Genomic DNA, 21,275 nt, shown 5'->3' with positions numbered 1-21,275 from the left:
AATGCCGCCCTCAGCTGCGGCCCCGGCGGCGGGGACACGATTGTCGCAGGGCTCGGCGAGGCCGGGGCTGTTCGCGGAGGCGGGAGCGGCGCGGGGCGCGGACGCTGCTCCGGGAGACCCGGCCCGGGCTGAAGGAGAACCGAAAGCAGGAGGCCCCTTGTGTCCTTCGCGGGCAGATTTCGGGCGCGGCGGCGGACACGGGCTCGGTGGCCGGAGCGGCCTGGCTTAGGGCTTTGAGGGGCCCTGGGTCCCAACTGTCCTCGGGGCTATCAGCGGTCGCCGCCGCTCCCGGGCCTGGGCAGGTGCCGGTGGGGTCACCTTCGGGGCTCCGACGGGAACCGGCACCCTCCCCGTCCCGGCTGCCCCTGGTGGGACCAGGAGAAACCTAGCTGTAACGCGAAGGACATTCAGGTGCGCCAAGTTGAGTGAAAGTCAAAGAATCCACCTCCCCTAGGTGAGAAAATAGCTGGAGGTGATCTATCAAGACAGGGCTTAATAACAGAGGCAGTGACATCCCAAGGCTTCTTTCACAGCTGACAGGGCCCTTTAGATATCCCTAGGGGTGTCGTAATGGCTCATTTACATGGAAAACGCTCCTCTGTACTTTATGCAAAACTCTGAAATACAATTTACTTCAGATAATTCTGTTTCTGTACCTTATATTGGAGGGGTTTTAATTATTCCCTTTTTTATTGCTACAACATGCTAGGCATGAAAGCAGGAACTTTCTTGCTGAAGAATTCAGCTTTGCTGCCTGTTTGTTTGCTACCTAAAGCTCCCATCTTCTGTTCGTGAGGTACAGCTGGCGGGTATGGCAATAGATGTGATGTAACAAACTGCAGATTATAGCTTCAGGTAGGAATAAGATGCAAGAACAGATGGACCTGCATCCTGCTTTCAATAAAATGCTCTTTTAGTAATTGAGAAAGTGAAGGGAAAAAAATAATGAAAAAGAGAGGCTTATTTTCTGTTAAGAAATGTCACTGCATCTTCCACTTTTCAATAAATGAAATTTTACAGAAATGCACAAGGATCAGAAGTTAAAACACTTTGCAAGAAATTACTTTTGAAGGTGACAGGGGGTACAAGAGATCTCTGTACAAAAAAAGATTGGTCCTGCTGGAAGAAACCCCAAAATTTCTAGAACACCAGTGAGGCGGGGGAAGGAGGGCAACTTTTTTTTTGTGAAGTGCGTGTACCTTTGGCTGCAGTCAAGAGCCCAGGTTTATTTTCTGTTGAGTTTGATCATAGGTTCAAAGGAGTCCTGGTCAGCCAGCTACCCATTCTGACAGGAGAAAGAGCTGGGTTGCTGCAGGCAGCTCTGACAGGCACTGACAGAATGTGTCTCAGTTTTTCTGCATCACAATTACCTAGGGTTTGTAAGGAAATAAAAGGAAATAATAAAGTTTAGCTAAGGTTCATGTACAAAGGTCTCTTGTGCTATATTAGCTTATTTTCCTGATTGTGTTCTTGTGAACTGTTTTTGAACAACTTGACCTGTGTCACTGCATGTGTTTTTTGGTTACAAGGCTCCTGAGAGAAAAGGCACAAGCCAGACTGACCCTGCTAAAACTTCACAATGAGAATTAGGCAAGTTTCTCAGTCAAGCCTAGGAGTGGGAGGATTAGTAGACTCCATCTTGATGGGGTAAGAGCCTGCACTGTGTCGAGGGTGCTCTTGAGAGCTTGCAGAGAAGTGACAATACCTTTTGATTTGTGGTAGAAGCAGAAGGAATGGTCAGTCATACTTTCTGCCCAATACCACACATAGGGAGAGGAAAGAAAAATATACCAAGCTTGTTGGGGTTTTTTTTGTATCTGTGTCCTCTATGGTGATATAAAGAAATGGAAAAAATATATATATTAACATGTAATGAGTTACATGTTTATGCTAATTTATATACTGCAAACAATGATTGTAGTAATCCAGAGTACTTCGTGTGGGAAATGTGTTCATTCCCCACTCTTGTCTCACAGAAAAAAGGTGGTTGGGACATGTGTCACCCCAGGCCTGTATTGGGCCTGTGACAGAGCTAGGAACAGGCTGTAGATTCCTGCAGATGACTGTTCTACCAGTACATTCCCTGTCTGGCACTTGAGTGGGATGGTGATAACGAGAAAACAAATCTCACTTGGTCACTCCGATCCGCTGCATTCTCTGTGGTTGTCTGGCACTGACTGCTGGAGTGGCATACAACCTCCTGGGATGCACTGCCTCTTCCTAGACCACTCATCATCAGTGTGGAACTTTTAAAACTAGCCTGGCAGAGTTTCTGTCAAGCTTTGGATGTTCTTGATGTTGCAAGAGCTCTTTTTAAACCTTAGTTTTAATGTTTTCTGTTGTCCCCTTAAAATCTGCCTATGCTGTGATATCTTCAAAACTTTGTGTTAAGAAGCGCCTGTTGATAGGATCAGAATTGACTTTTGGTGGTCTCGTGTTTCCTTCTGTCTGTCCACCTGTTGTGTCTCCTTGAAAAGCCTTTGGGATCCTGAACAAGTGTTTTGTTGCACATATGCGAGGTCTAGCAGTGAGTTGCTTCTGGATTTGTGGCCAATAGACGCTGTTGAGTTAGGAATAGCAATGAGCAGCTTACCCTCAGTTGCTGCGTGATTACTTGAGCTCTTGGCTGGGGGCAGTGCTAGCAATGTGTCATTAGGAAAGGAGTGATTAAAAGTTGGATTGTCAGGTCCTTTGGGGCTGTAGGCATTGGACCACTAAGTCCTTATCAGATGTTACAGTTGCTGTTTTGTGTCTCAGCAGGGTTCATCAGTCATGGCACTGAGGGCCTTGAAATTTGCCTCATTGACCGCAGCTGCTTCTGGCATCTGTCTGTATGGAAACAAGTTCCTGGATCCTAATGATTTTGGAGTTGTTCGTGTGGGCCGTGCCATAGCCACAGTAAGTTCTACCATAGCAATGGGCAGGAAGATTCCTAGATGGGTAAGAGAATTGAAGTTCCCAAGTACTTGGGATTTGCTGTGTTCCCTGTCTGCATTTTCAGTTGGCAGCTGGCTTAGGAAATCAGAATGTCTGTGGGGAGCTCTTCAAGTCCTTGACACAGTGGGGATTAAGGAGGTGAAAGCATGTAAGCTGTTTGCACATTTTGGAAAGAGAAAAATGGAGATACTGAGCTGCAGAGAGCTGTCTCTGCTTCCTTGGGTAGGGTGGGACTTTCAGAGCAAAGACTCACTTCAGGCCCACATTTTCATCAGCCACCCTTCAAGGTCAGTTGCCCAAGTGGAGTGTCCTGCTGCCTTTTAAGAGTGCCTTAGTTCAAACCCTCTTCTCTGCACATGCCACTTTTACATTTTGTTGTAAGTATCCTGGTTGTATTGATAGACTGCGGTAACCATTGCCCTATGATCCTTGGTATAAGATTTGGGGAGAGAAGGACTGGTGTTTTGAGAATCATTCTTAAAGCAAAAGTAAAGTAAGGATGGGTGATTACTACTTCTGAGGCTGGAGTGGTTTCCAGATGTGTAAAATGAATGCTATATCTGGCTAGCCTCACTGATATTTCTCAGAAAACTGGGAATGGAGACTGCTGCCTTCTCCTTGACGATGTTCACTGACGATTCCATGACCAGCCAGGAACATGGAGGGCAGAGACTCTGGAGTGGGTATCAGTCTCCCTGTACCTCACTTGCATTATACATCTGTCACTTCAGGCCACAATCTCCATCGTTTACAGACCCCCAGTGGTAAGCAGCTGTCTGTCTGCATTTCCTGTGACTTTTAAGCACTCTGTTAATGAGTTCTACAAGGAGTCAGCTCCTGAGGGCAGATGCAATAAGAAACAAGCTCTATGCATTGGCTCAGGTGCCATGTGCATACAGCATCATAAACTGTTGTGAAAAATGAATGTTTATTTTGAAAGGGTGAAGGCAGAAATACAAACTGTAATCTTTCCTTCTTACTTTACAAGTGCTAAGCTTCCTGCTCTGTCCCTGACCATAAGGTAGTGCTGCCTGGTGGCAGGGAGCAGCTCCTTCCCTTTTAAAGTGCATGAAATTGAGGCATGGAGAGGGAATGCAGCTTCTTGTTGCTGGAGGAGAATCTGTTATTCAGGATGTTTGGGTTCTCCAGTGTGTCCCGGAGTTCTGCCTGCTTGACTAGTGTTTCTCTGTCTTTCTCAAGGCACTGCTTTTGTGGTAATCTACTGTTTATGACAAAAATAAGTGAGAAGTTCCAGTGATGAGTGTGCAGTTGGTCTGTGTTTTAAGTGATGGTGAGAGATTCCTTTCCTGAAGAACAGGAAGTAGGGGAAAGGAAATAGTCTTTGCTTTAGATGTTGGCAAATCACAGACATGCCTGACTCTGATGCCTTCAGGCAGGTCACAAGTCATTGGCTGTAAAGTGCTTCACTGGTCCTGCTCTTAAATGCATTAGGGGATTCTGCACCCCTAGCTGCAAGCAGTGACCCCAGAACCAAGTCACCAATGCTCAGTCTTCTGTAGGTGATGGCAGCATGCATTTAAATATGTGTGTATACTTTTGAAAAATAATATTCTGTCTGTTTCTGCATTCTCTGTTTCCTCTGGTACGTTTGACTGCACGTGTTTGAGTTGCTTCTGAGAGATTCATTAGTCTTGCTGCATCAGTGACCTCTGCCTTCTCTGCTCATTGTTGGACAGTCAGAAATCAGCTCTCATCTGAGCACAGGGCACCTGAACTGCTGTTACTCCTTAGCCATGGACCAGGTGAAGCCAATAGAGCAGACATGTTTACTTCAAAGAAGCTCAGCTTTGGGATTATTCTTTTTGCAAATGAAAGATAAATCTCTGTAGCAAACAAGTGATTTTGGATATTGGTGGCATCTACATGGACCTAAAGCATCTAGCCCTGCCCTGCCTTCTTATCTGGATGCTTGACTCCATCATTGAACCATAGCCAGACAAAAGCAGACTGTAATGAAGAGACTGCAATTCTTAAGAGCTAGTAAGTTTACCAGCAGCAGACACAAAACTTTAAGGCAAGTTATAATGGAACAAAACAAAAGAGAAGCCTGGAGAAAAGAACACATGAGGCTCGGGGAACCTGACGTACAACTATGAGACTCTGGACAAATTTCGTCTGAGCTTGATTAGAGGGATTTGAATCTGGTTGTATTTTAAGCGTGTTGGTTCAGTAGTTCTTATGCAGACTCCATAAGAAACTTGATGAGGCTCACTAGCAGAAAATTTCTTTTTAGCTCTCTGTGTAGGGAACTTGCTCTTATGTATGGATAGACAGCTATTCAGGAGGAACAATGTGCTATGACTTGGTAAGCTCTGAGGATAGGTTTAGGAGCAGTGGGAGAGTGTACAGTGTTGAGAATTCATTGATACCAAGTGGAACATTTAACACTGGGTAGGATGCAAGCTCAGTAAAAGTAATGTGGCATTTGTAAAGGGAGGGATTGGTTGATTTTGTATATCTTTTTATAACTTTGAGCTTCAGTCTCACACTGTAACATGAATGACAGCACCAGTCTTGGATGAGAACGAAGTCAGTGGTGTGGGCAGCATCACGCTGCAGAGCATTTCTGTATTCTGGTAAAATTAGAAACCTGGCACAGCCGTTGTGCATTTGCCGTATTCTTTTGAGAGCATGCGAGTTGTTTTGGTTGTGTGGAAGGAACATTCTGTGCAGTAGCTAGACACTGGGAGGGATTTGGCAATGTCAGAGTTGCCTATCAGGATCATCATAATATTAATTTAGTGTTTAAGATTACAGTGTAATTAGCAACTGCTTAATTAATTCCCTCTTCCTCTGTAATACAGGCCAATCTGTTAGCTGCGTCTTTTTGAATTGGAGGTGATAATTACCCTTGTGGACCAGAGATAAAATAAGAACCAACTCAAGCCTTCATGCAAGACTGATTCGAACCTCCCTCCTCTTCACAGTTGTTCTTTGAGGTTGTGAAGATGCTTTGAAACATTTCTGTTCTGAATGCTCTCTGTAAGCTGTGCATCTCCTGAGTTCACCAGGGGCAAGAGAGCCTGAAAAGCCAGAAAAAAAATATTGCTGTGTTCAGTTTACAAATTGGAAAACAGGAAACATGAGAAACCTAACCTCCACAAGGAGGGAGTATATTTGTTTGTTACTAATTCCCAACTCGGTTCACACTTAGATGCATTTCTGAATTTTTGACTCTTTCCGTATTGTCAGTTCTGCTGGCTTTGTCTCAAACCAGGTTTGCTTCCCTTGCCTCCCTGGCTTTCATGATGTGTTGACTGTACTTTGTGCCTTTCCTGGGCATGTTTATGGTGAAAGGTGAGGCTAGTATCCTGTGCCAGAATGGAATGCTATCCATTCAGTAGGGAGATTTGAGGGAAACTTGGCTTTCAATGGGAGTTAGGCAAATGGTTCTTCATGGTAAGGATCTTGAAGTTCAAATGACCCGTAGCGGACAGGCTCCTCTAGGTGTACATTCCTTTCTCTCCCTCCAGACATGACCTCTATGTTTCTCTCCCATTCACTGCTGTTCTGACTGTGGAAAGAGAGGAACTTTAGTGATAGGAATTGTGAAATACCATAGATCTATTTTCAGAAATCATTAAGGCACTTAAGAATATAATTCCATTGTCCGTGGCCATGTCTAACTAACAGGCTTGAGCTGGATCCCATATCCTGGTTTTGTAATTGGGTATTTGACCCTTTGGCCCCATAGTCCTTTGTGCAGTTGAACATCCTCAAAAGTACTGCTGCTAGTGCTAATCTGAGTTTGTCTTCAGTCACTCTATTCCCTGCTGTGTCTCTTCCCAGAGCAAGCTAGTTAGGCAATGTGGAGCTGTGAAGTGTGGGATGACTGATGGGGCACGAGCAGAGTCTGGATGGCCTCTGTTACTAGCAGCAGACCTTACTGTGGAAACTCCAGGTGGCTGACTGAAGATGAAAGTCTGCTGGGCAAGGTTCTATACAGAGATTAGGAAAATGCTTTGAGCATCTCAAATAGAAGATAGTATAGAAGTCAAGTGTTGCTTGCATATAGCTACATATCAATGAGGCCCCTGCCTCCACTTCTTTTTGTAAGTGTTCATTGAAATTAAAATATTTTCATTTAATGTATTAATGAGTGTGTTGCCATAGGCTTCACTGTGGAGCCTGAACTTTGAAGGCTAAGGTACATGCATTCTCTTTAACAGAAGTCTTATTTTGTTTTGGTATCTGTAGAACTTACTCAGCATTTCTGGTTTCATTTGCAGACAGCAGTTATCACGTATGACTACCTCACCTCTCTTCGGAGTGTCCCATACGGATCAGAGGAGTATGAATTCCTAAAATCACAGGTAGGTAGTAGCACTGAACTGCATTCCTTGGAAACTGCAAGGCACAGGTGTGTTGCTGTAATGCTGTCAGCTTAATAATTCAATATGCTTTCTACCAGATTGTTAACAGCAATATTAGATAACAGCTCCATATTAGATCAGCATCTTGCAGGACTTGCATTGCCCAATGGAGAAGGTCCTTTTTCAAAAGTAGCCATTTGTATCCAGTGCTCACTTAAGTTCAACAGAGGCTCAAGTCCTTGGTGCATACATTTGGGCTCTGCTGCCAGATCTCTGCTGCCCCGACTGCTTGTGTGGCAATCAGCTACTGACAGTGGCCTGGCAGCACTTTCTTATTCTGTGTATTGTTTGGTAATGGCCCTAACACGAAGGCTGACTGATTTGAGTAAAAGGAGTGTGTTGAAAAGGAAATAATAGGGATGAATCAAACTTGCAGATCTCTGAGGAAATGTGAACTGTGCAAAGAAGTGTGCATCTCATTGTGAAACACACTGTTGTGTTTTGAGATGAGTAATTAACAATAATAGCAAAAGCATTTCTAGTGAGAAGGAAGACAAGCACCGGCACTGCTCCTCTCAAGTCTTGTGCTGCACCTTTCATTCCAGCCTGCAGCCCTATAGTTCATTGAGCTGTGAATGACACCCAGTTTTAGCTGAGTGCTTGTGATGTATGTTAGCTAGGGTTTCTCTGCTATTCCGGTTCAAGGCCTCTTTGGAGTGGGAAGTAGATCTTGTGCCAAATTGGCCACAAGGCCAGTTGGCATAGTGTTTGAAGTAAGGTCTTTAGCCCAATTTTTCTGGTTGGTGCATGTAGGTTTTAGGCCACTGATGTGGCCTAAATATATGCATGGAGGGGTGCTCTCCAGGGCTTCTCTGACTGGAGGGACTATAAAGCTGTAAACAGTCTTGAGTAAGGGAGAAATCAGTGACATTGGACTCCAGCATGCTTTAGTATTGCTCTGGCAGGAAACCCCCATCATCAATGTGGTCTTAATATATCTGGAATGGTTTGCAGAATGGCTTCATTGGGCTTGTTCTCATCCTCTGCTGTCTAAAGATGTTAAGCTGTTCTAATGTAGCTCCCCATCCCAAGTGAGTGTCCCTGATGCCCTGGCGTACACTGGAGATAGGTGTGTTGGAGTCTGGAGCTTCACTGTCCATCTGCCCTTGTCTCTGCCCTGAACCTTGGAAACCTGGTTTGTGGAGGGACTGCATGTAGTTTCCTTGAGTGACACCCAAGTTGTGGAGTTATCAGTACTGTGGGCAGCATACCATTTGGCAGAATTTGCAGCAGCTGTTGGAAATTCCTCACCTTTTGCCACGTATCTCCATGGTTTAGTTAACCTCTGTTATGCACGTTTTGATGATTTGTCAATCCACGTCTCAAGCAGCCAGAAAGGGCCCTGTTTGCTGGCATTGCACAGAGCTGTGGCCTCCCTGCTTGGCAGCCAGGACTAGCTGCCAGGGCTAGTCAGCCCCTGCACATGGCAGAGCCAGTGGCAAGCACAGCATGCCAGCATGGCCAGCGTTAGCCTTCAGCTGCAGAAAGGAGCATGAGCTGGGAGAGAGGAGGAAGTCGGCACAGGCATGGCATGAATTGGTGAAACTCGTTGACCAGGGGAGGCTGGTCCTGCTGTTGACAGGTGTTATGGAGTGCCACCACTGAGCCTGGCAGGAACAGCACTTGTGGGTTCTTCAGCAACAACCCTGTAGAGCTTGGTGTCCTGGTTTAGGGACAAATTTGGGAGAAAACCCCTGAATAGGATCCCTCTGGGAAGCAAACCCAAGTGGCCCCTCCCTCCAACTGGTCCAGTAAGAAACTTCTTTGGAGAAAAGTGGAAAAAACTATTTAACTTAACAAACGAAGTGCATACAAGTATAAAGAATGAATAATATGAAACAATAAAACCTCTCGTTCTGGAGTGAGATGGCAAATTGAGAAAGTCCTTGCCGTGGGTGTAGCTCGGCTCTCTCTCTCAGTCTCTCCTCAGTCCCAGTCCCTCCGGCGCTGCTGGAAAATGCCGAGATCCAGGCCCTGGTGGGCCACAGGTGCAGCCCCCAGTGCTTCCTTGGGTTTTCTGTCCTGAGCAGGTTTAAACAGTTCCAAGAAAAAGGAAAAAAAAAAAACCAAAAAAAACCCAACAGTCCAGGGAACTTCTCTGCCCTAGCTAGCTGAAACTAACTAAAAGCAAAAAGATCTCTGTCCTGCAGTCTCTCCAAGCCTCCGCCAATCACCCCGTCTGGAGAAAAATGTGGAGGAGTCAGGCAGTTTTCTCAAAACAAACTCTGCATTTCTCCTTGCTCTTAGAACCAGTCTTAAAGGCACAGAACTCAATATACAGCACGAACAGAACAGTTGATTGGGGATACAAGCATCATAAAGTTACCTAGGACATTTGGCATGGGAGATACTTTGGACCTGGGCAATTGCACACCAAACTGTTTATCTTGGTTCAGTTTTAAGGGGATGGCAACCAAGTCTTTACTACCTTGCAGCTTTTTTAATTCTCTGTGGCAGCTGATTTTGTGGGTCTTGTACTAGCTCAGAATGAGTTGTAAGAAGTTACCCCATTGGAGTTGGTACTTAAGATGAGTCATTGGATAGGGCCAAGAGAATGTCAATGCCCCACCATAATAAGTGTTGTGTTTTAACAATACTTACCCAGATGTTTCTTCTACTAGCTTCTGTCCTGGATAGATCTCTAGTACTCTCAGCCCTTCATTGTACTCTCTCTGTTTCTGTCTTTCCAGTGAAGCCAGCTTAACCTGCTCTTCATATACTGAGAGTTTGTTAATTTTCTTTTAAGCACGTGTATGAATTAGTTGCTGATTTCCAGATGCAGTTTTGGTGCTGTGCCTAGGAGAGAGAGAGACTCTGTGAGGCAGGGTGTGTGTGTGTGTGTGTGTGTGTGAGTGTGTGAGATTCGGTGACCATGGGACTGCTGATAGTGCCAAAAGGTCTGAATCTGGTTTTTGTGTCTCTGTCTCCAGTGTTGCAGTGCAGGTGCATGTATGTCTGTGATGTGCTTGCAACTGGAAGTGGAAAAACACTTTTTCCTGTGGATCTCCTCCTGGTACTTAGCATACTGGTGATGCTACTCCAGTGCAAATAATGCTTAACTTGTTCTCCATGGATTTCCAGTGAAACAATAAACTGGGGTCTCTAAATTACCCATGACCTTGCATAAGAGATGGGAAGGTTCAATGGCAGCACCAGTCCCTGAGCCTACTGGGGCCAAACAGGGACATAGTCATTAGGAAACAATTAAATGCAAAGCAGATTAAGAAGGAAATGGCTTCCCCAGGAACTTTTAGCCAGGTTCCTGCTTAGCTCCATGGAATTAACTTCAGTTTTACTATATATTTCTGTCCCTTGTGAACCACTTTTGATGCTAATACTCAAAGCCCCTCAATTCCTCAGTTCCCAGCACTTTTTTATGGCCAGCAGATGGGGAGTGTTTTACTACTTTCCATGAGGTGGCAAGCAGTAGATGGGAATTCACTGTGTATCCTGAGGTTAGTTTGTATCTCCCTGGATCTCCTGTCAACTAGGAGATATGAGAACCCACTTGCCAGATGGCATACATCACCATCCCTCAGCAGCTGCCATTTTTTCATTCCTGCCCCTCCCTGAGGCAGAAATGAACGTGTTTATGTGCTCAGGCTTTACGTCCTTCCCAATGGTTGCTTCATTTCGTTGATAGCTGAACCACATTGCAAACTCAATCTTTCTCCTAAGTTAGGGATCCTTTCCTGGTGTGTGGGCCCTTTTCCTTCATATGATGGTACTGCCAGTGTACTGATGTCAAGGGCAATGCTAGCCATGGTTGGCTCCAAGATATCATATGTCTGTAGGTCTAGTGTCAGGAGCATTAGGGGAGGTATGACCTTTTCTTCATTTCATATCTGTTTCATTAAATGATTCTGGACATCTTTGCACATGTAAGCCTGGGCATTTCATTTCTACTCCTGCTTGCACTGGGCCAGAGGAGGAAGAAGGGCAGCCTGCTCAGAGCCGTTTTGTTACCTATTATTTTCTCTACAAAACATTTTATTCTATAGAAAGCTACATTTCTCTGGCATTCTTCTGCTTCAATGAATGTTGGCCTTTCACAGTGTTTGTCTCCTCAGTACCAAGTCAGCCTATCATGTGACATTTCCAGTGGTGCTCCTCTCAGTGTAGCATCTGGACGTCTTGGCTGACACTTCTTCATCGCTGTTTCTGTTGAGCCTGCTGTCAGTTAGGAGGTGTATCACAACGTGCAGTTTGTTTAAGGGCTGGTATCAGTGGAGTTCTGAGTTGTCAGTGTGGTAAGAGGGTTGCAATGGGTCAGTTGTCTTGCAGATTTTGGCACTAGTGGCCACAGTTGAAAATTTTGAGCAGGATATCTTTTTGTTCTTTTCCTCTGTAAGACAAAAGGTTACTGCTGTTAGTTTTGGGGGTTTTTTTTGTAATGAAGAGGAAACAGCAAGGAGAAAAAGGATCTGTGGTCAAGGTATCTCAGAAGACAGTGGGAATCCATTCTTGAATTAACTTTGTTGGCTACAAAATTGCTTTGTCAGGGACAAGCCATTTGGGGAGGTTAATTAAATGTACTCCTTTTGAGAGCAGAAGGAGGATGTTTTTCTCATTCAAACTTATGGTTATTAGACTGTCAATACCTGGGCAAGTATTTGGAAAGTGTAACCTTGTGACACCGTCATACAGAATACAATTACTTGCTCCTCGAGGCTCCTCCTGGCTTTGCTATATTTACTTCTCACAGTGGAGTGGGTATTTTCAAAATGAGTTTTGTCTCATGGTGAACTTGAAGGATCTTGGAAAAAAAAGGAGTGAATATACATGTGTGTGTTTTCAAAAATAGTCTACAGTTTCTCGATAGTTTAGCTCAATGAAATAACCTGTGTCTTTGGACTTCCCTTGTGATTCAGTAATACTATGTGCCTTAAATATTAAGTGATGTCCTAAAGTAGTTTCTTCCTGGTGCAAGTGGACTGCATCTGCCGAGAGAAGTCCTCCGGAACTCTCCATGGCATTCCTTCAGAAAGGCAATTGTGAATTGGGACTGTTCTCAACCACAGCCAGTGTGTGCAGTGATGGGTCTGCTTTTGCTTCAGCCTCTGGTGAACTGAGGTGAGAAACAAATGAACTTTCTTATGAGACACAAAATAGCCATTAGGTGGCAGTGACTTTCTGTCACCAAAGTAAATGGGAACCAGTAATAGCGAGGTGAAGAGCTTCAGAGTCCATCCGCAGTCCCCGAGCTGATGATGTTTGGTTGCTCTATTATGTGCTCCTCAGGATATCTCTTCATCTAAAAGGCATGGTCAACACTAATGCAGTCTAAAAAAGCTACTGTCAGGGCCAGCTGGTGGCTTGATGACTCTACATTTGAGCACTGTTGTCTAGCAAACTTCCTGCCAACACATAAAGCATTAAAGCTTTGCACTGAAAACATAACAAGCTGTAAAATAAATCTTATGATTATAAGACACTTCCTTTTCCTCCTTGTGCTTTCTGGAGTGGTGTCAGCTGAATGTTCTGGCCGTAGCGTCTCTAGGTTTTAATTGGGTAGCATTAAAAAGGTCCATTTTTTGTGGGATCTGTGCCTATGAAACTAGATGTTCTTCAATCATCTGCAGTGATTTATTCAGAGAAATGGCCCATGTACTGTGACATTTTTGAAGGAGGAAGAAGGAGAGAAGTGAGGGTAAGGAGGCAGTGCCTCATTTATTGCAAGTTTTTTCCTGGTGGCGCACACTCGTCCCTGAAGTGCTTCACTCCAGGAATGTAAGTGTGAATTGCCGTGCACTCAGCGTGCCTGAGCAGTCTCTCAGCTTCCCGCAGGAGTGACACACTGTGCCTGGGGAGCATTTAGCTGTCTCTCCTCCAGGTGGGGTTATCCCTTTTTATTTGAATCCCTGAGGACCTCATTGCCTTGCTTCCTTAGAGCTTCTGAAGAGGTACATAGGAGCCAGAGTAGTACCTGAAGAACATCTCTTCTGGTAGAATGGGGAAACCATTAGGAAGCCCCGGGAGGATGCAAGCTGCAAGGAGCTTGCATCATAAGAAACATTATAAAAGGAACAAACCAGAAGTGGAGATATAATCAGGTTTTACTTATTGTTTGAACCATGCCTTGGGTCCCAGTGTGAAATGAACACTCAGCAGTGCCAAGTCAAGAGGTATGGCAAGAGATGGTATCTTCTCTGAAGAACTCATGGTCACAGTTGATTTGCCTAGATTTTCACCCTAGATGTGAGTGGTGCAAACACGCGTGAACACGGGATTTCTCAGAGGCTGAAGGTCTGTGTAAAGAGGGAAGGAGGCTAAAAGCCAAGTAAAAGAAATTACTTGGGGTATTATTGTAAGTGACTTAACATTGACATTGTCATTGACATTGGATCACGCCCTGATTAGGGATGTTTTCTTAATGAAGAACTGTGTAGCCTTGAACTACTGACCAGTTTGTATGGTTCATAGAACACAGAAACAGAATATTCTGAGTTGGAAGGCACCCACAAGGATCATTGAGTCCAACTTTTAAGGGAATGGCCCATATGGTTGTTGGAGGCCACTTGTAAAATCAGTAGAGCTGACAGATACCCAGTACTTAATCTATTCTAAGAACAGAAAGACAGCTGGCTTGAGAGTAGAAATAATCTTATCTGAGGCTAGGAAAAATAGATACCTAAAAGTTTTGTTTGGGTGTAGAGACATATACTTGCAATACCAAAGTGGACTTCTGAAATGTTGTTTTGTTTGCACTTTGAGTCCTTAGCAAGACCCATATTGTGGATTCTGTTCCCTTTTTTAAGGTTCTTGTAGTTAGCTTGCAGTGAAACACTATCTTGAAAGACTCCGAATTAGGCGTACAAATTAGATACAAAACCAGGGATGAAGAGAATAGGTGACATGCGGAGGATATTTCATGTGTCAGTCCAGGCTGGAATTTCAGAGCAGGACTAAATATTGTAGATTTGCTCTGCTAAAGCAGTGACCTTATCACATTCTCCCCAAAGTGGATCTGATAAAAGAATATGCTGGAGGGCAGCTCAAAATTACCTTACCTGTCAAGCAAGTGTCTTCATTTAGCCAGTTAAGTCAGTGGTGAGGGAATTGCTGTGGTGGGTGTTGTCTTGCAAACACTCCTCTAGACTTGTTTGCAATGTCAGAGGCATCTTGGTGGGTTCCAGGCAAATCCTTTTAACATATGTAGGGGCTACACTGTTTGCATACTTGAGGGAAAGGTGTCTCTGAAAGGAACTGCTATAATCTTCCATCTGGTCTCCCAGGGCCAGGCAGGACTCTGTCAGGCCTGAGGAATCCCTGTGGACTAGAAACAAAGGAAGCTATGTTTCTCTTGAACTAGAGTATTTGATGATTTAGTTCTAGGAATAAACTAAGAAGTATTGCTCAATGTCAGGTTTTAAAGCTACCCCTTGCTTTATTTACTAGTGTTCATGTGCCCTGCCTATAAATGTGCATTTTTCTACATCTGGACAAGCTCATCTGTTTGCCTGTAGACATGTGCCAATTTGATCAGGTTGGAGTCCTTATAGTAAGGCAGCCATTTTTTGAACAGAGTCAAAGGTTCAATGATGGCTTTGGAAGAGTTAATCCAAGAAGGTAATCACATTCGCTGCTACACTAGTTAAGCCTACTTTTCGTTCTGTAGAACTGGCTTGGAGTGTCTTTATTTTTGTTGGGGTTTTTTTGTTTACTTTTTTCTTTTTTGGCTTGAGAATTCTATCTCAGTGGCTGCAAGTTCTGCTGATGGTGCACCATTCAGAGCAGCTTGCTGCTCCTTCCTCTGCAGTAGCATCATTTTGGCAGGTCTGACACCAGTAACAATTTGTTTTTGTCAGTGTACTGAGCCGATGTGACATGGAAGAGGGCCACAGCCAGCAGATAAACAAGGGTTGTCTTTATAAAGTCTCCACTCTTTACCGAGCTACACTTTAACAAATAATTTGCATGTGAGCTTGCACATATATGAACCTGCCCAGTATTTTATGAAATGCCTTCTGCCAATCCTGAATCCGTTTACTATGTTGTTAGTTTTGCTGAATTTAGAGGTAAATTCTGAAAAGGTCACTAGCAGAATTGCTTTTCAAAAAACCCCCATCTCTTAAATGTCTTTACTGCCTGTGCAGTCTTTGAAAACGTACTCATTTTGAGTTGCCTGTGAACTCTGTAACTGTGCAGCCTGTTTGTTATTGTAGGGCTTTTTTGAACACAAGTTGTTTTTTACAGGACTGCTGAAGGGCAGCAGGCTTTGTTTATGGTAGGACTGTTGTGCGAAGAGAAGTAGGGAAGATAAGCTTTTCTCCCTCGGGCCCTTTCCTTTTCATTCACAGTCAGGCAGCACAGCCAGGCATTTTCAGAGCTCAGCAGGAGCTGTTTCATCTCCTCAATGCCCTGGTATCACCTGTTCTGTTTCTCTTCTTCCTCTCCAGGACAACATCCCTGCTTCTATTTCTTGCAGTCAGCTGAGGTTTTGCTGTGTCAGTCTGAATTGTGAGTTATTCCGTGCCAATATCCAGAATGGTGATCCTTGACTGGGGAATGTTAAATTGGAATAATGGCTCCCGAGTGATGGGGATGGAGAAACAGCAAGGCTGTTAGCTGGAACTGCACTTTCTTCACTCTGAGCTGGTGCTGAGCTCAGAACTGTGTGCTTGAAGACAAGAGGTGGCTGCAATCTGGTGCATGTGAGGGCCTCCGAAGAACAATACCAGCTCCTGCCACCCTGACTGGCAGGGTTGTATTCTCTGCAACTTTCCTTGACTTCTGCTCTTCCCAAAGCAGACTGAATCTGTACCAGAAGTGAGGGTAATGTTTGATTCTTTTAAACCTAAGTTTTGATTTTAGGGTAGCAAGTGTTTGATTAAGTACTGAGCAAAGTGCACACAGAAGCAGCTTCATGCATGCATCACTCCTGGTGTATATCCATCTGAATGCATGCAAGTTTCCACACTGGCCCTACACAGCTGAGCTATCTGTTCACTTCTGCTGCCATCCTGTACCAAGCCTGAATCAGCTTCCTGCCTGCTCCAGCTCTGCCCTTATCTCTGCCCACTGATAGCCCTGCCTGCTGATACCTCAGCCCTGGCTGCCACCTCCCTGGCCTCTGCCCTGCTGGCAGATTTGATATAGGCTTACCCCAGCTGGCCTTGCATTCCTTGGTAATTCCTGTGGAAAAGATTTGCCACAATTCAGATTTTCTGAGAACTTAAACCCAAGTGCTGGGAGGATACATTGCTGTACCCAGCTCTCCCAGGCTGTGGCTTTGTACACTTGTGTCAATGGCAGCCAAACCAGCAGGTTTTCCCTTCTCAGTCCCTCTTTCTGAGAACTTAAACCTGAGTGCTGGGAGGATACATTGCATACTCAGCTCTCCCAGGCTGTGGCTTTGTACGCTTGTGTCAATGGCAGCCAAACCAGCAGGTTTTCCCTTCTCAGTCCCTCTCTGGAGCAGGATTCTCAGCTTTAGCACAACGTGATCCTCATCTGAGAAGATGAGCTTCACGGTGTATGTGCCTTAGTTCTTAGTTTTGTTCCTGTAAATCTCACTCCAGAGACAGTCTGACGTCAGGTTCCGCAATATGTTGAAATCCGACGACCTCACTGCCCAAGGAACTCTTTCGTTTACAAACAGCCTACAAAGAAACCCACTATATATCCTATTAGTATGGATGGAATGAAGTGACTAATGCAGATGTGAATTTTATTTAAAGGATACTAAATTTAAATAAAGTAACAATGAAGAGGTCCAGCTCTGTCCTTTTGCAAAATCTTTGGAATGATGGGATGTATGCGTAGCTAATAAAGGAAAGTTCCTTTAAATAGTTTCCACTGCTTATAACTGTTGGACATAGGTGTAGTAAATTAAAGAAGCAATGTATTGGTAAGACCGTTTAGCCACGGGACCCCCCATCCCAGTGACAGATGCCCCTCCTTCCACCTGCATTGCTCAACACATTTCTTCTCAAGAGGGGAAATGAATTCTCAGTAGCAACATGCCTAGTAATTACCCACACTGTAATTCTGATGTGCAGTGCTGTCACCCACCATCAGGTGGGAGTGGAAAAGGCACTGCATTTTGTTGATGGTTGAACATTTGTTTTCCTCATCATTTTGACATCAGAGGTAATTGCCATTCCTGAAATATTCTCTTGCTACCATTATAAAGCAACTGTTAGGGACAAACTAATTATGAAGAATCTCATTATGACAGATTAATAGGCCAACCAAGGGGATTTCTTTTTTTTCTTTCAGGCAACTGAATAGTAAGATCTAACAGCTTCCATATAACTGCTAGAAGCACATGCTTCTCTGTAAGCCAACAGATTTTTTTCTTAGAGATGGAAGGTTTGAAAATCTAGAACTAGAGTATAGAATGGGTTTCCAAGCTTGCTTTTATTGAGCTTTTGGTTTCTCAATATTATGTGCCAAAATGAGCTAGGGTGGGGGCGTTTCCATATGGAGGGGAGGTCTTCATGGTTGGTATTGGACCAGCATATTCTCTCTGGGTCATGGTTGAGCAGCATCATGAAGGCTTGAAGTGAGGAATGCTGGACTTTTGAATTTTATGGATTTTAGAACAAGATACAAAGTGATTGCCTGGACTGCTTTATTGCTATTAAGGGTTTTCTGTGTCAGGGAGGCCAAACTAATGTGCTGGTTGAGTTCCAAGTGGCCATTATGCTTGTGTCCCCCTGGAAGTTGCTGACTACCTGCTCAAAATTATTATTATTATGGTATGCCCTCTAGGAGCTGTTGTGATATGGCTCAAACATGTCTGCTTTCCTGTAGTAGAGGGGATTGAGGCACCTTGCCTCCCTGAGACTGAACCATTCTGTCAATGCTCAGAAAAGGAGGTCTTTGAAATACCTGTATTTCTCACTGCTGTGTTTAAAAGCTCATGCAGTGTATGAATAGTTTGGACAGCAATGCATGTAGACTTGGTAATTGTGCTTTCAAAGAGGCAGTTAGGTATGTTATCTTGTGGCTGACTAGCTACTGTGGGGTGCTAGTGAATGCCAGATGCTGATGAGAAAACCATTAAGAGAGAGCCAATTAAAATGAGCAAACCATTAAGAGGGAGACTTCAAAACAGAAATAATGTAGATTTAAAGAAGCTCCCGGATTACATCTGTTCACGTTCTCAGCTTTGCCTTGATGTCTCCTTCAAGTTGTCAGGCAACTACAGATCAAAGGATCTCTGTAGTTGGGACTGAGTCCTCTCTTACCCAAGTCCAGCCAAGTGTTTGTCCCTGTAGCACTGTGTCCAGAAAAGGAGGAAATCTTCAGAGGTAATCAATGCACAGCCCCCATTCATGCCATGATCTCCTTAATGAGAGAACAGGGAAGTTCTGTTCTTTTCCAGAGACTGAATCAAGACTGTTTTTATGTCATTTTCTATCTTCTCCTGCCTGCTGACATCAACTCTCTGTTTCACTGTAACTTCATGGGATCTCTGTGTGGAGTATGTAAATACTTTAATATTAAATATCTGAGGGTAAAAGTCATAGATTTGGATTACTTGCATGTACTTTAATTTCTTTGCTTCATGTCCATCTTGTGTTGTGCACATTCTTTAATGTCCTTTTTTTTTTTGCCATGCAAATGTTGTTTTTGGGAACATACACAGTGACTGTACTTGGCCAACAGGATCTGATTCTTTGGAGGATCTCTGTCAGTATTATTGTTCTGTCAGGTTTTGCACAATTACCTTTAGTCTTCAGTTTACTATTTGCATGCTAGCCAACGTTAGACATTGGCCATCTTTGACTAGCCTGCTGATGGAGAAATCTTGAATATATAGTTTTATTTAAGGATGATCTCAGTTTTATTCCCTTCACAACCTTGGTGAGCCACAGCAAAGGGCAGAGGAGGCATGTACTATATCGTTCATTGTGATACCAGCTGCAGTAAAGGCAATTGCCTCTAGTACTGCTGAAGATAATTCCTTCTGCTTTTTGTGGGAGCAAAAGTAATCTACTCTGGATAATGTGGCCTCAGCTGGGCTCTTCTTTTGTTCATCTCAGTTTGGTGCCACGTCAGATATTTGTGTTTTACTTCATTAAATTGCTATCTCATGCTATTTTAAGGTGGCACTCTCATAGTCAGTATAGGTTCTCTTTCTTCCTTCTGTTCCTAGCAGCCATAAGGATTCAGTAGATCAAATAATACCTTCACTGGCACCCACATAAGCCAGTTTTATCCAAATTCTGCTTCCACTGACACCTGCAGAAACCTATTTTTTTTCAGTGAGAAAGCACAGGAGTGGCTGCAAGAAAGAGTTGAACCTTTTAATTGCAGTTTAACAGGTCTATTGTGTATGAATCAGAAGAGACTCCAGTTCAGTCTCCCATACTGGTGACGTTGATGGGATGTTCATAGACACAAGCTGCCTTTCTTGGTGCAGAGTTGTGCCGTGTCAACTAGATGAAAAAGCTGGAGTTATTTACATTTTTTTTTTCACTGAAGTCAGCAACTCTGACAGATACCCAGAAGGGAGCAGACCTGCTGAGTAACAAAGGGATATTCCTTGTGATTTTTTGTCTTTTTTTAACATAGGCACTTGTTTGAACATAGAACCGCACTTTGCCATTGGTGATGACTTACTGGCACTGCAGCCACATTCTCTGTTGGATGTGGTGCTGTAAGAGTCACTGCAGTTTTTTGGAATTGACAGTGTAATCCCATGGTTGTTATCTTTCCTGACTTCCTCGTCAATCCAATTTAATCACTTGTGGGTATTTCATGTGTTACTGTCTCTTTCCTCTTCAGGCATCCTGTTCCTGTGGGAAAAGGTCTGTACTTTAAAGGTCAGAGCTTCTCACATTAAAGAAGGGGGAAGGAATCTGCCTCTGTCAGTTTGGTGAGGGGCTGTATTCTCTTTAAAGACACTGAAATAAAACCCCTTCTTTCGGTGGTCTGTCACCAAGGTGAATGCTGGTGTGTGTCTGCATGACTGTAAGAGAGGGAGCCGGCTTTGCTCCCCTGGCTGTTGGAGTGACTTGCCAGGAGAGAGGTTACATATGTACAAGGGGGAGAAGCTGCTGTTGCACAATTTAATCGCCTGACGTTGACTCAGATAGGTCCTGACTAGAGGTCAGCTGTGACGTGCAGCTGGTAGGGTGGGATTCGACTGCTGGGAAGGGAAAAATGCCAGCCCAGATTCTTCAGCATTGACAAAGTGGATGTGACGATTTCTCCCCTCCAGCTGCAGCAGCTGCCTCTGTGCTTCCTAATTTTCTGCACACCCACAGTAGGAGAGCAGACTGTGAAGCTACCCTGTCTGGACCCTCAGCTGATCTGGATGAGACTTAGCTAAGCTTTCTCAATGGTGCTTGGGCCATTCCTCCTCATAAAACTTACCTTTCAGTGTGCCTTTCAGTCTCTCTTCTGCATGTTGAAGCTTCCTGTGGAGTTCATGGCTTTTCCAGCTCTATTTTATTGCAGGATGGAGTATGGGAACTCTGGGAAGAGGCTGTCAGATCTCCGTCTTCATTCCTGCTGCTAGGATTCTTCACTTAGCTTTGAAAGTGTAGGCAAATCTGTCTGAGCTCCCGTGACAGCTAATTGCTACTGTGGCCTTGTTTAAGCTCTTCCTCCCACCCTCCCAAGACCAAGACCAGCCCTCACTTCCCACACTACTGCCTTTCCACAGTCTCCTTACATGGGAATAGCTGTCTGGGGAGCATTCTCCCTTCAGATGATTTTTACTGCACAACATCATCTCTTGCTATTCCATCAATAGTATGTGGTTTCTGCAGGGTGTGTCAGCAGCTCCTGTTTAGGGAGCACTCCTGAGTAATACACATCTTGGTTGATACTGTTGCTTACAGCAACTGAAAGCAGCGAATGAAACAGGGCTTCCTAGGACTGATGGGAAGGTGTGAGCGTTCCTCCCGCCCCCCCCAGCTAAACACAATGCTAAATAAGATGGTGTCTTTACAGTACTCAGCTTGTTTTCACTGGCATTCCACGTGG

General features: G+C 44.3%; 1 protein-coding gene across 9 annotated transcripts in view; it reads left to right on the top strand.

Annotated features, from left to right (window-relative positions):
* ADCK1 (aarF domain containing kinase 1) overlaps positions 1-21,275 on the top strand; it is a 74,936-nt gene that overhangs the window by 152 nt on the left and 53,509 nt on the right. Inside the window, exons 1-4 of one of the 9 annotated variants that reach the window (XM_040067154.2) lie at positions 25-454; positions 710-855; positions 2,758-2,898; positions 7,188-7,271. In XM_040067154.2, the coding sequence (XP_039923088.1) occupies positions 2,773-2,898; positions 7,188-7,271 (210 nt within the window). In that variant the 5' untranslated portion in view covers positions 25-454; positions 710-855; positions 2,758-2,772. Of the gene's footprint in view, positions 1-24; positions 455-709; positions 856-2,757; positions 2,899-7,187; positions 7,272-21,275 lie in introns of those variants that run through there. The other 8 variants (XM_040067157.2, XM_040067156.2, XM_040067160.2 and 5 more) reach the window with 8 other exon arrangements.

Source organism: Hirundo rustica, chromosome 6 (assembly GCF_015227805.2).
Source record: "Hirundo rustica isolate bHirRus1 chromosome 6, bHirRus1.pri.v3, whole genome shotgun sequence".
Classification (NCBI taxonomy): Eukaryota; Metazoa; Chordata; class Aves; order Passeriformes; family Hirundinidae; genus Hirundo; species Hirundo rustica.
The sequence above is the reverse complement of the archived record's forward strand: the minus strand, read 5'-3'. Positions and strand labels throughout refer to the sequence as shown.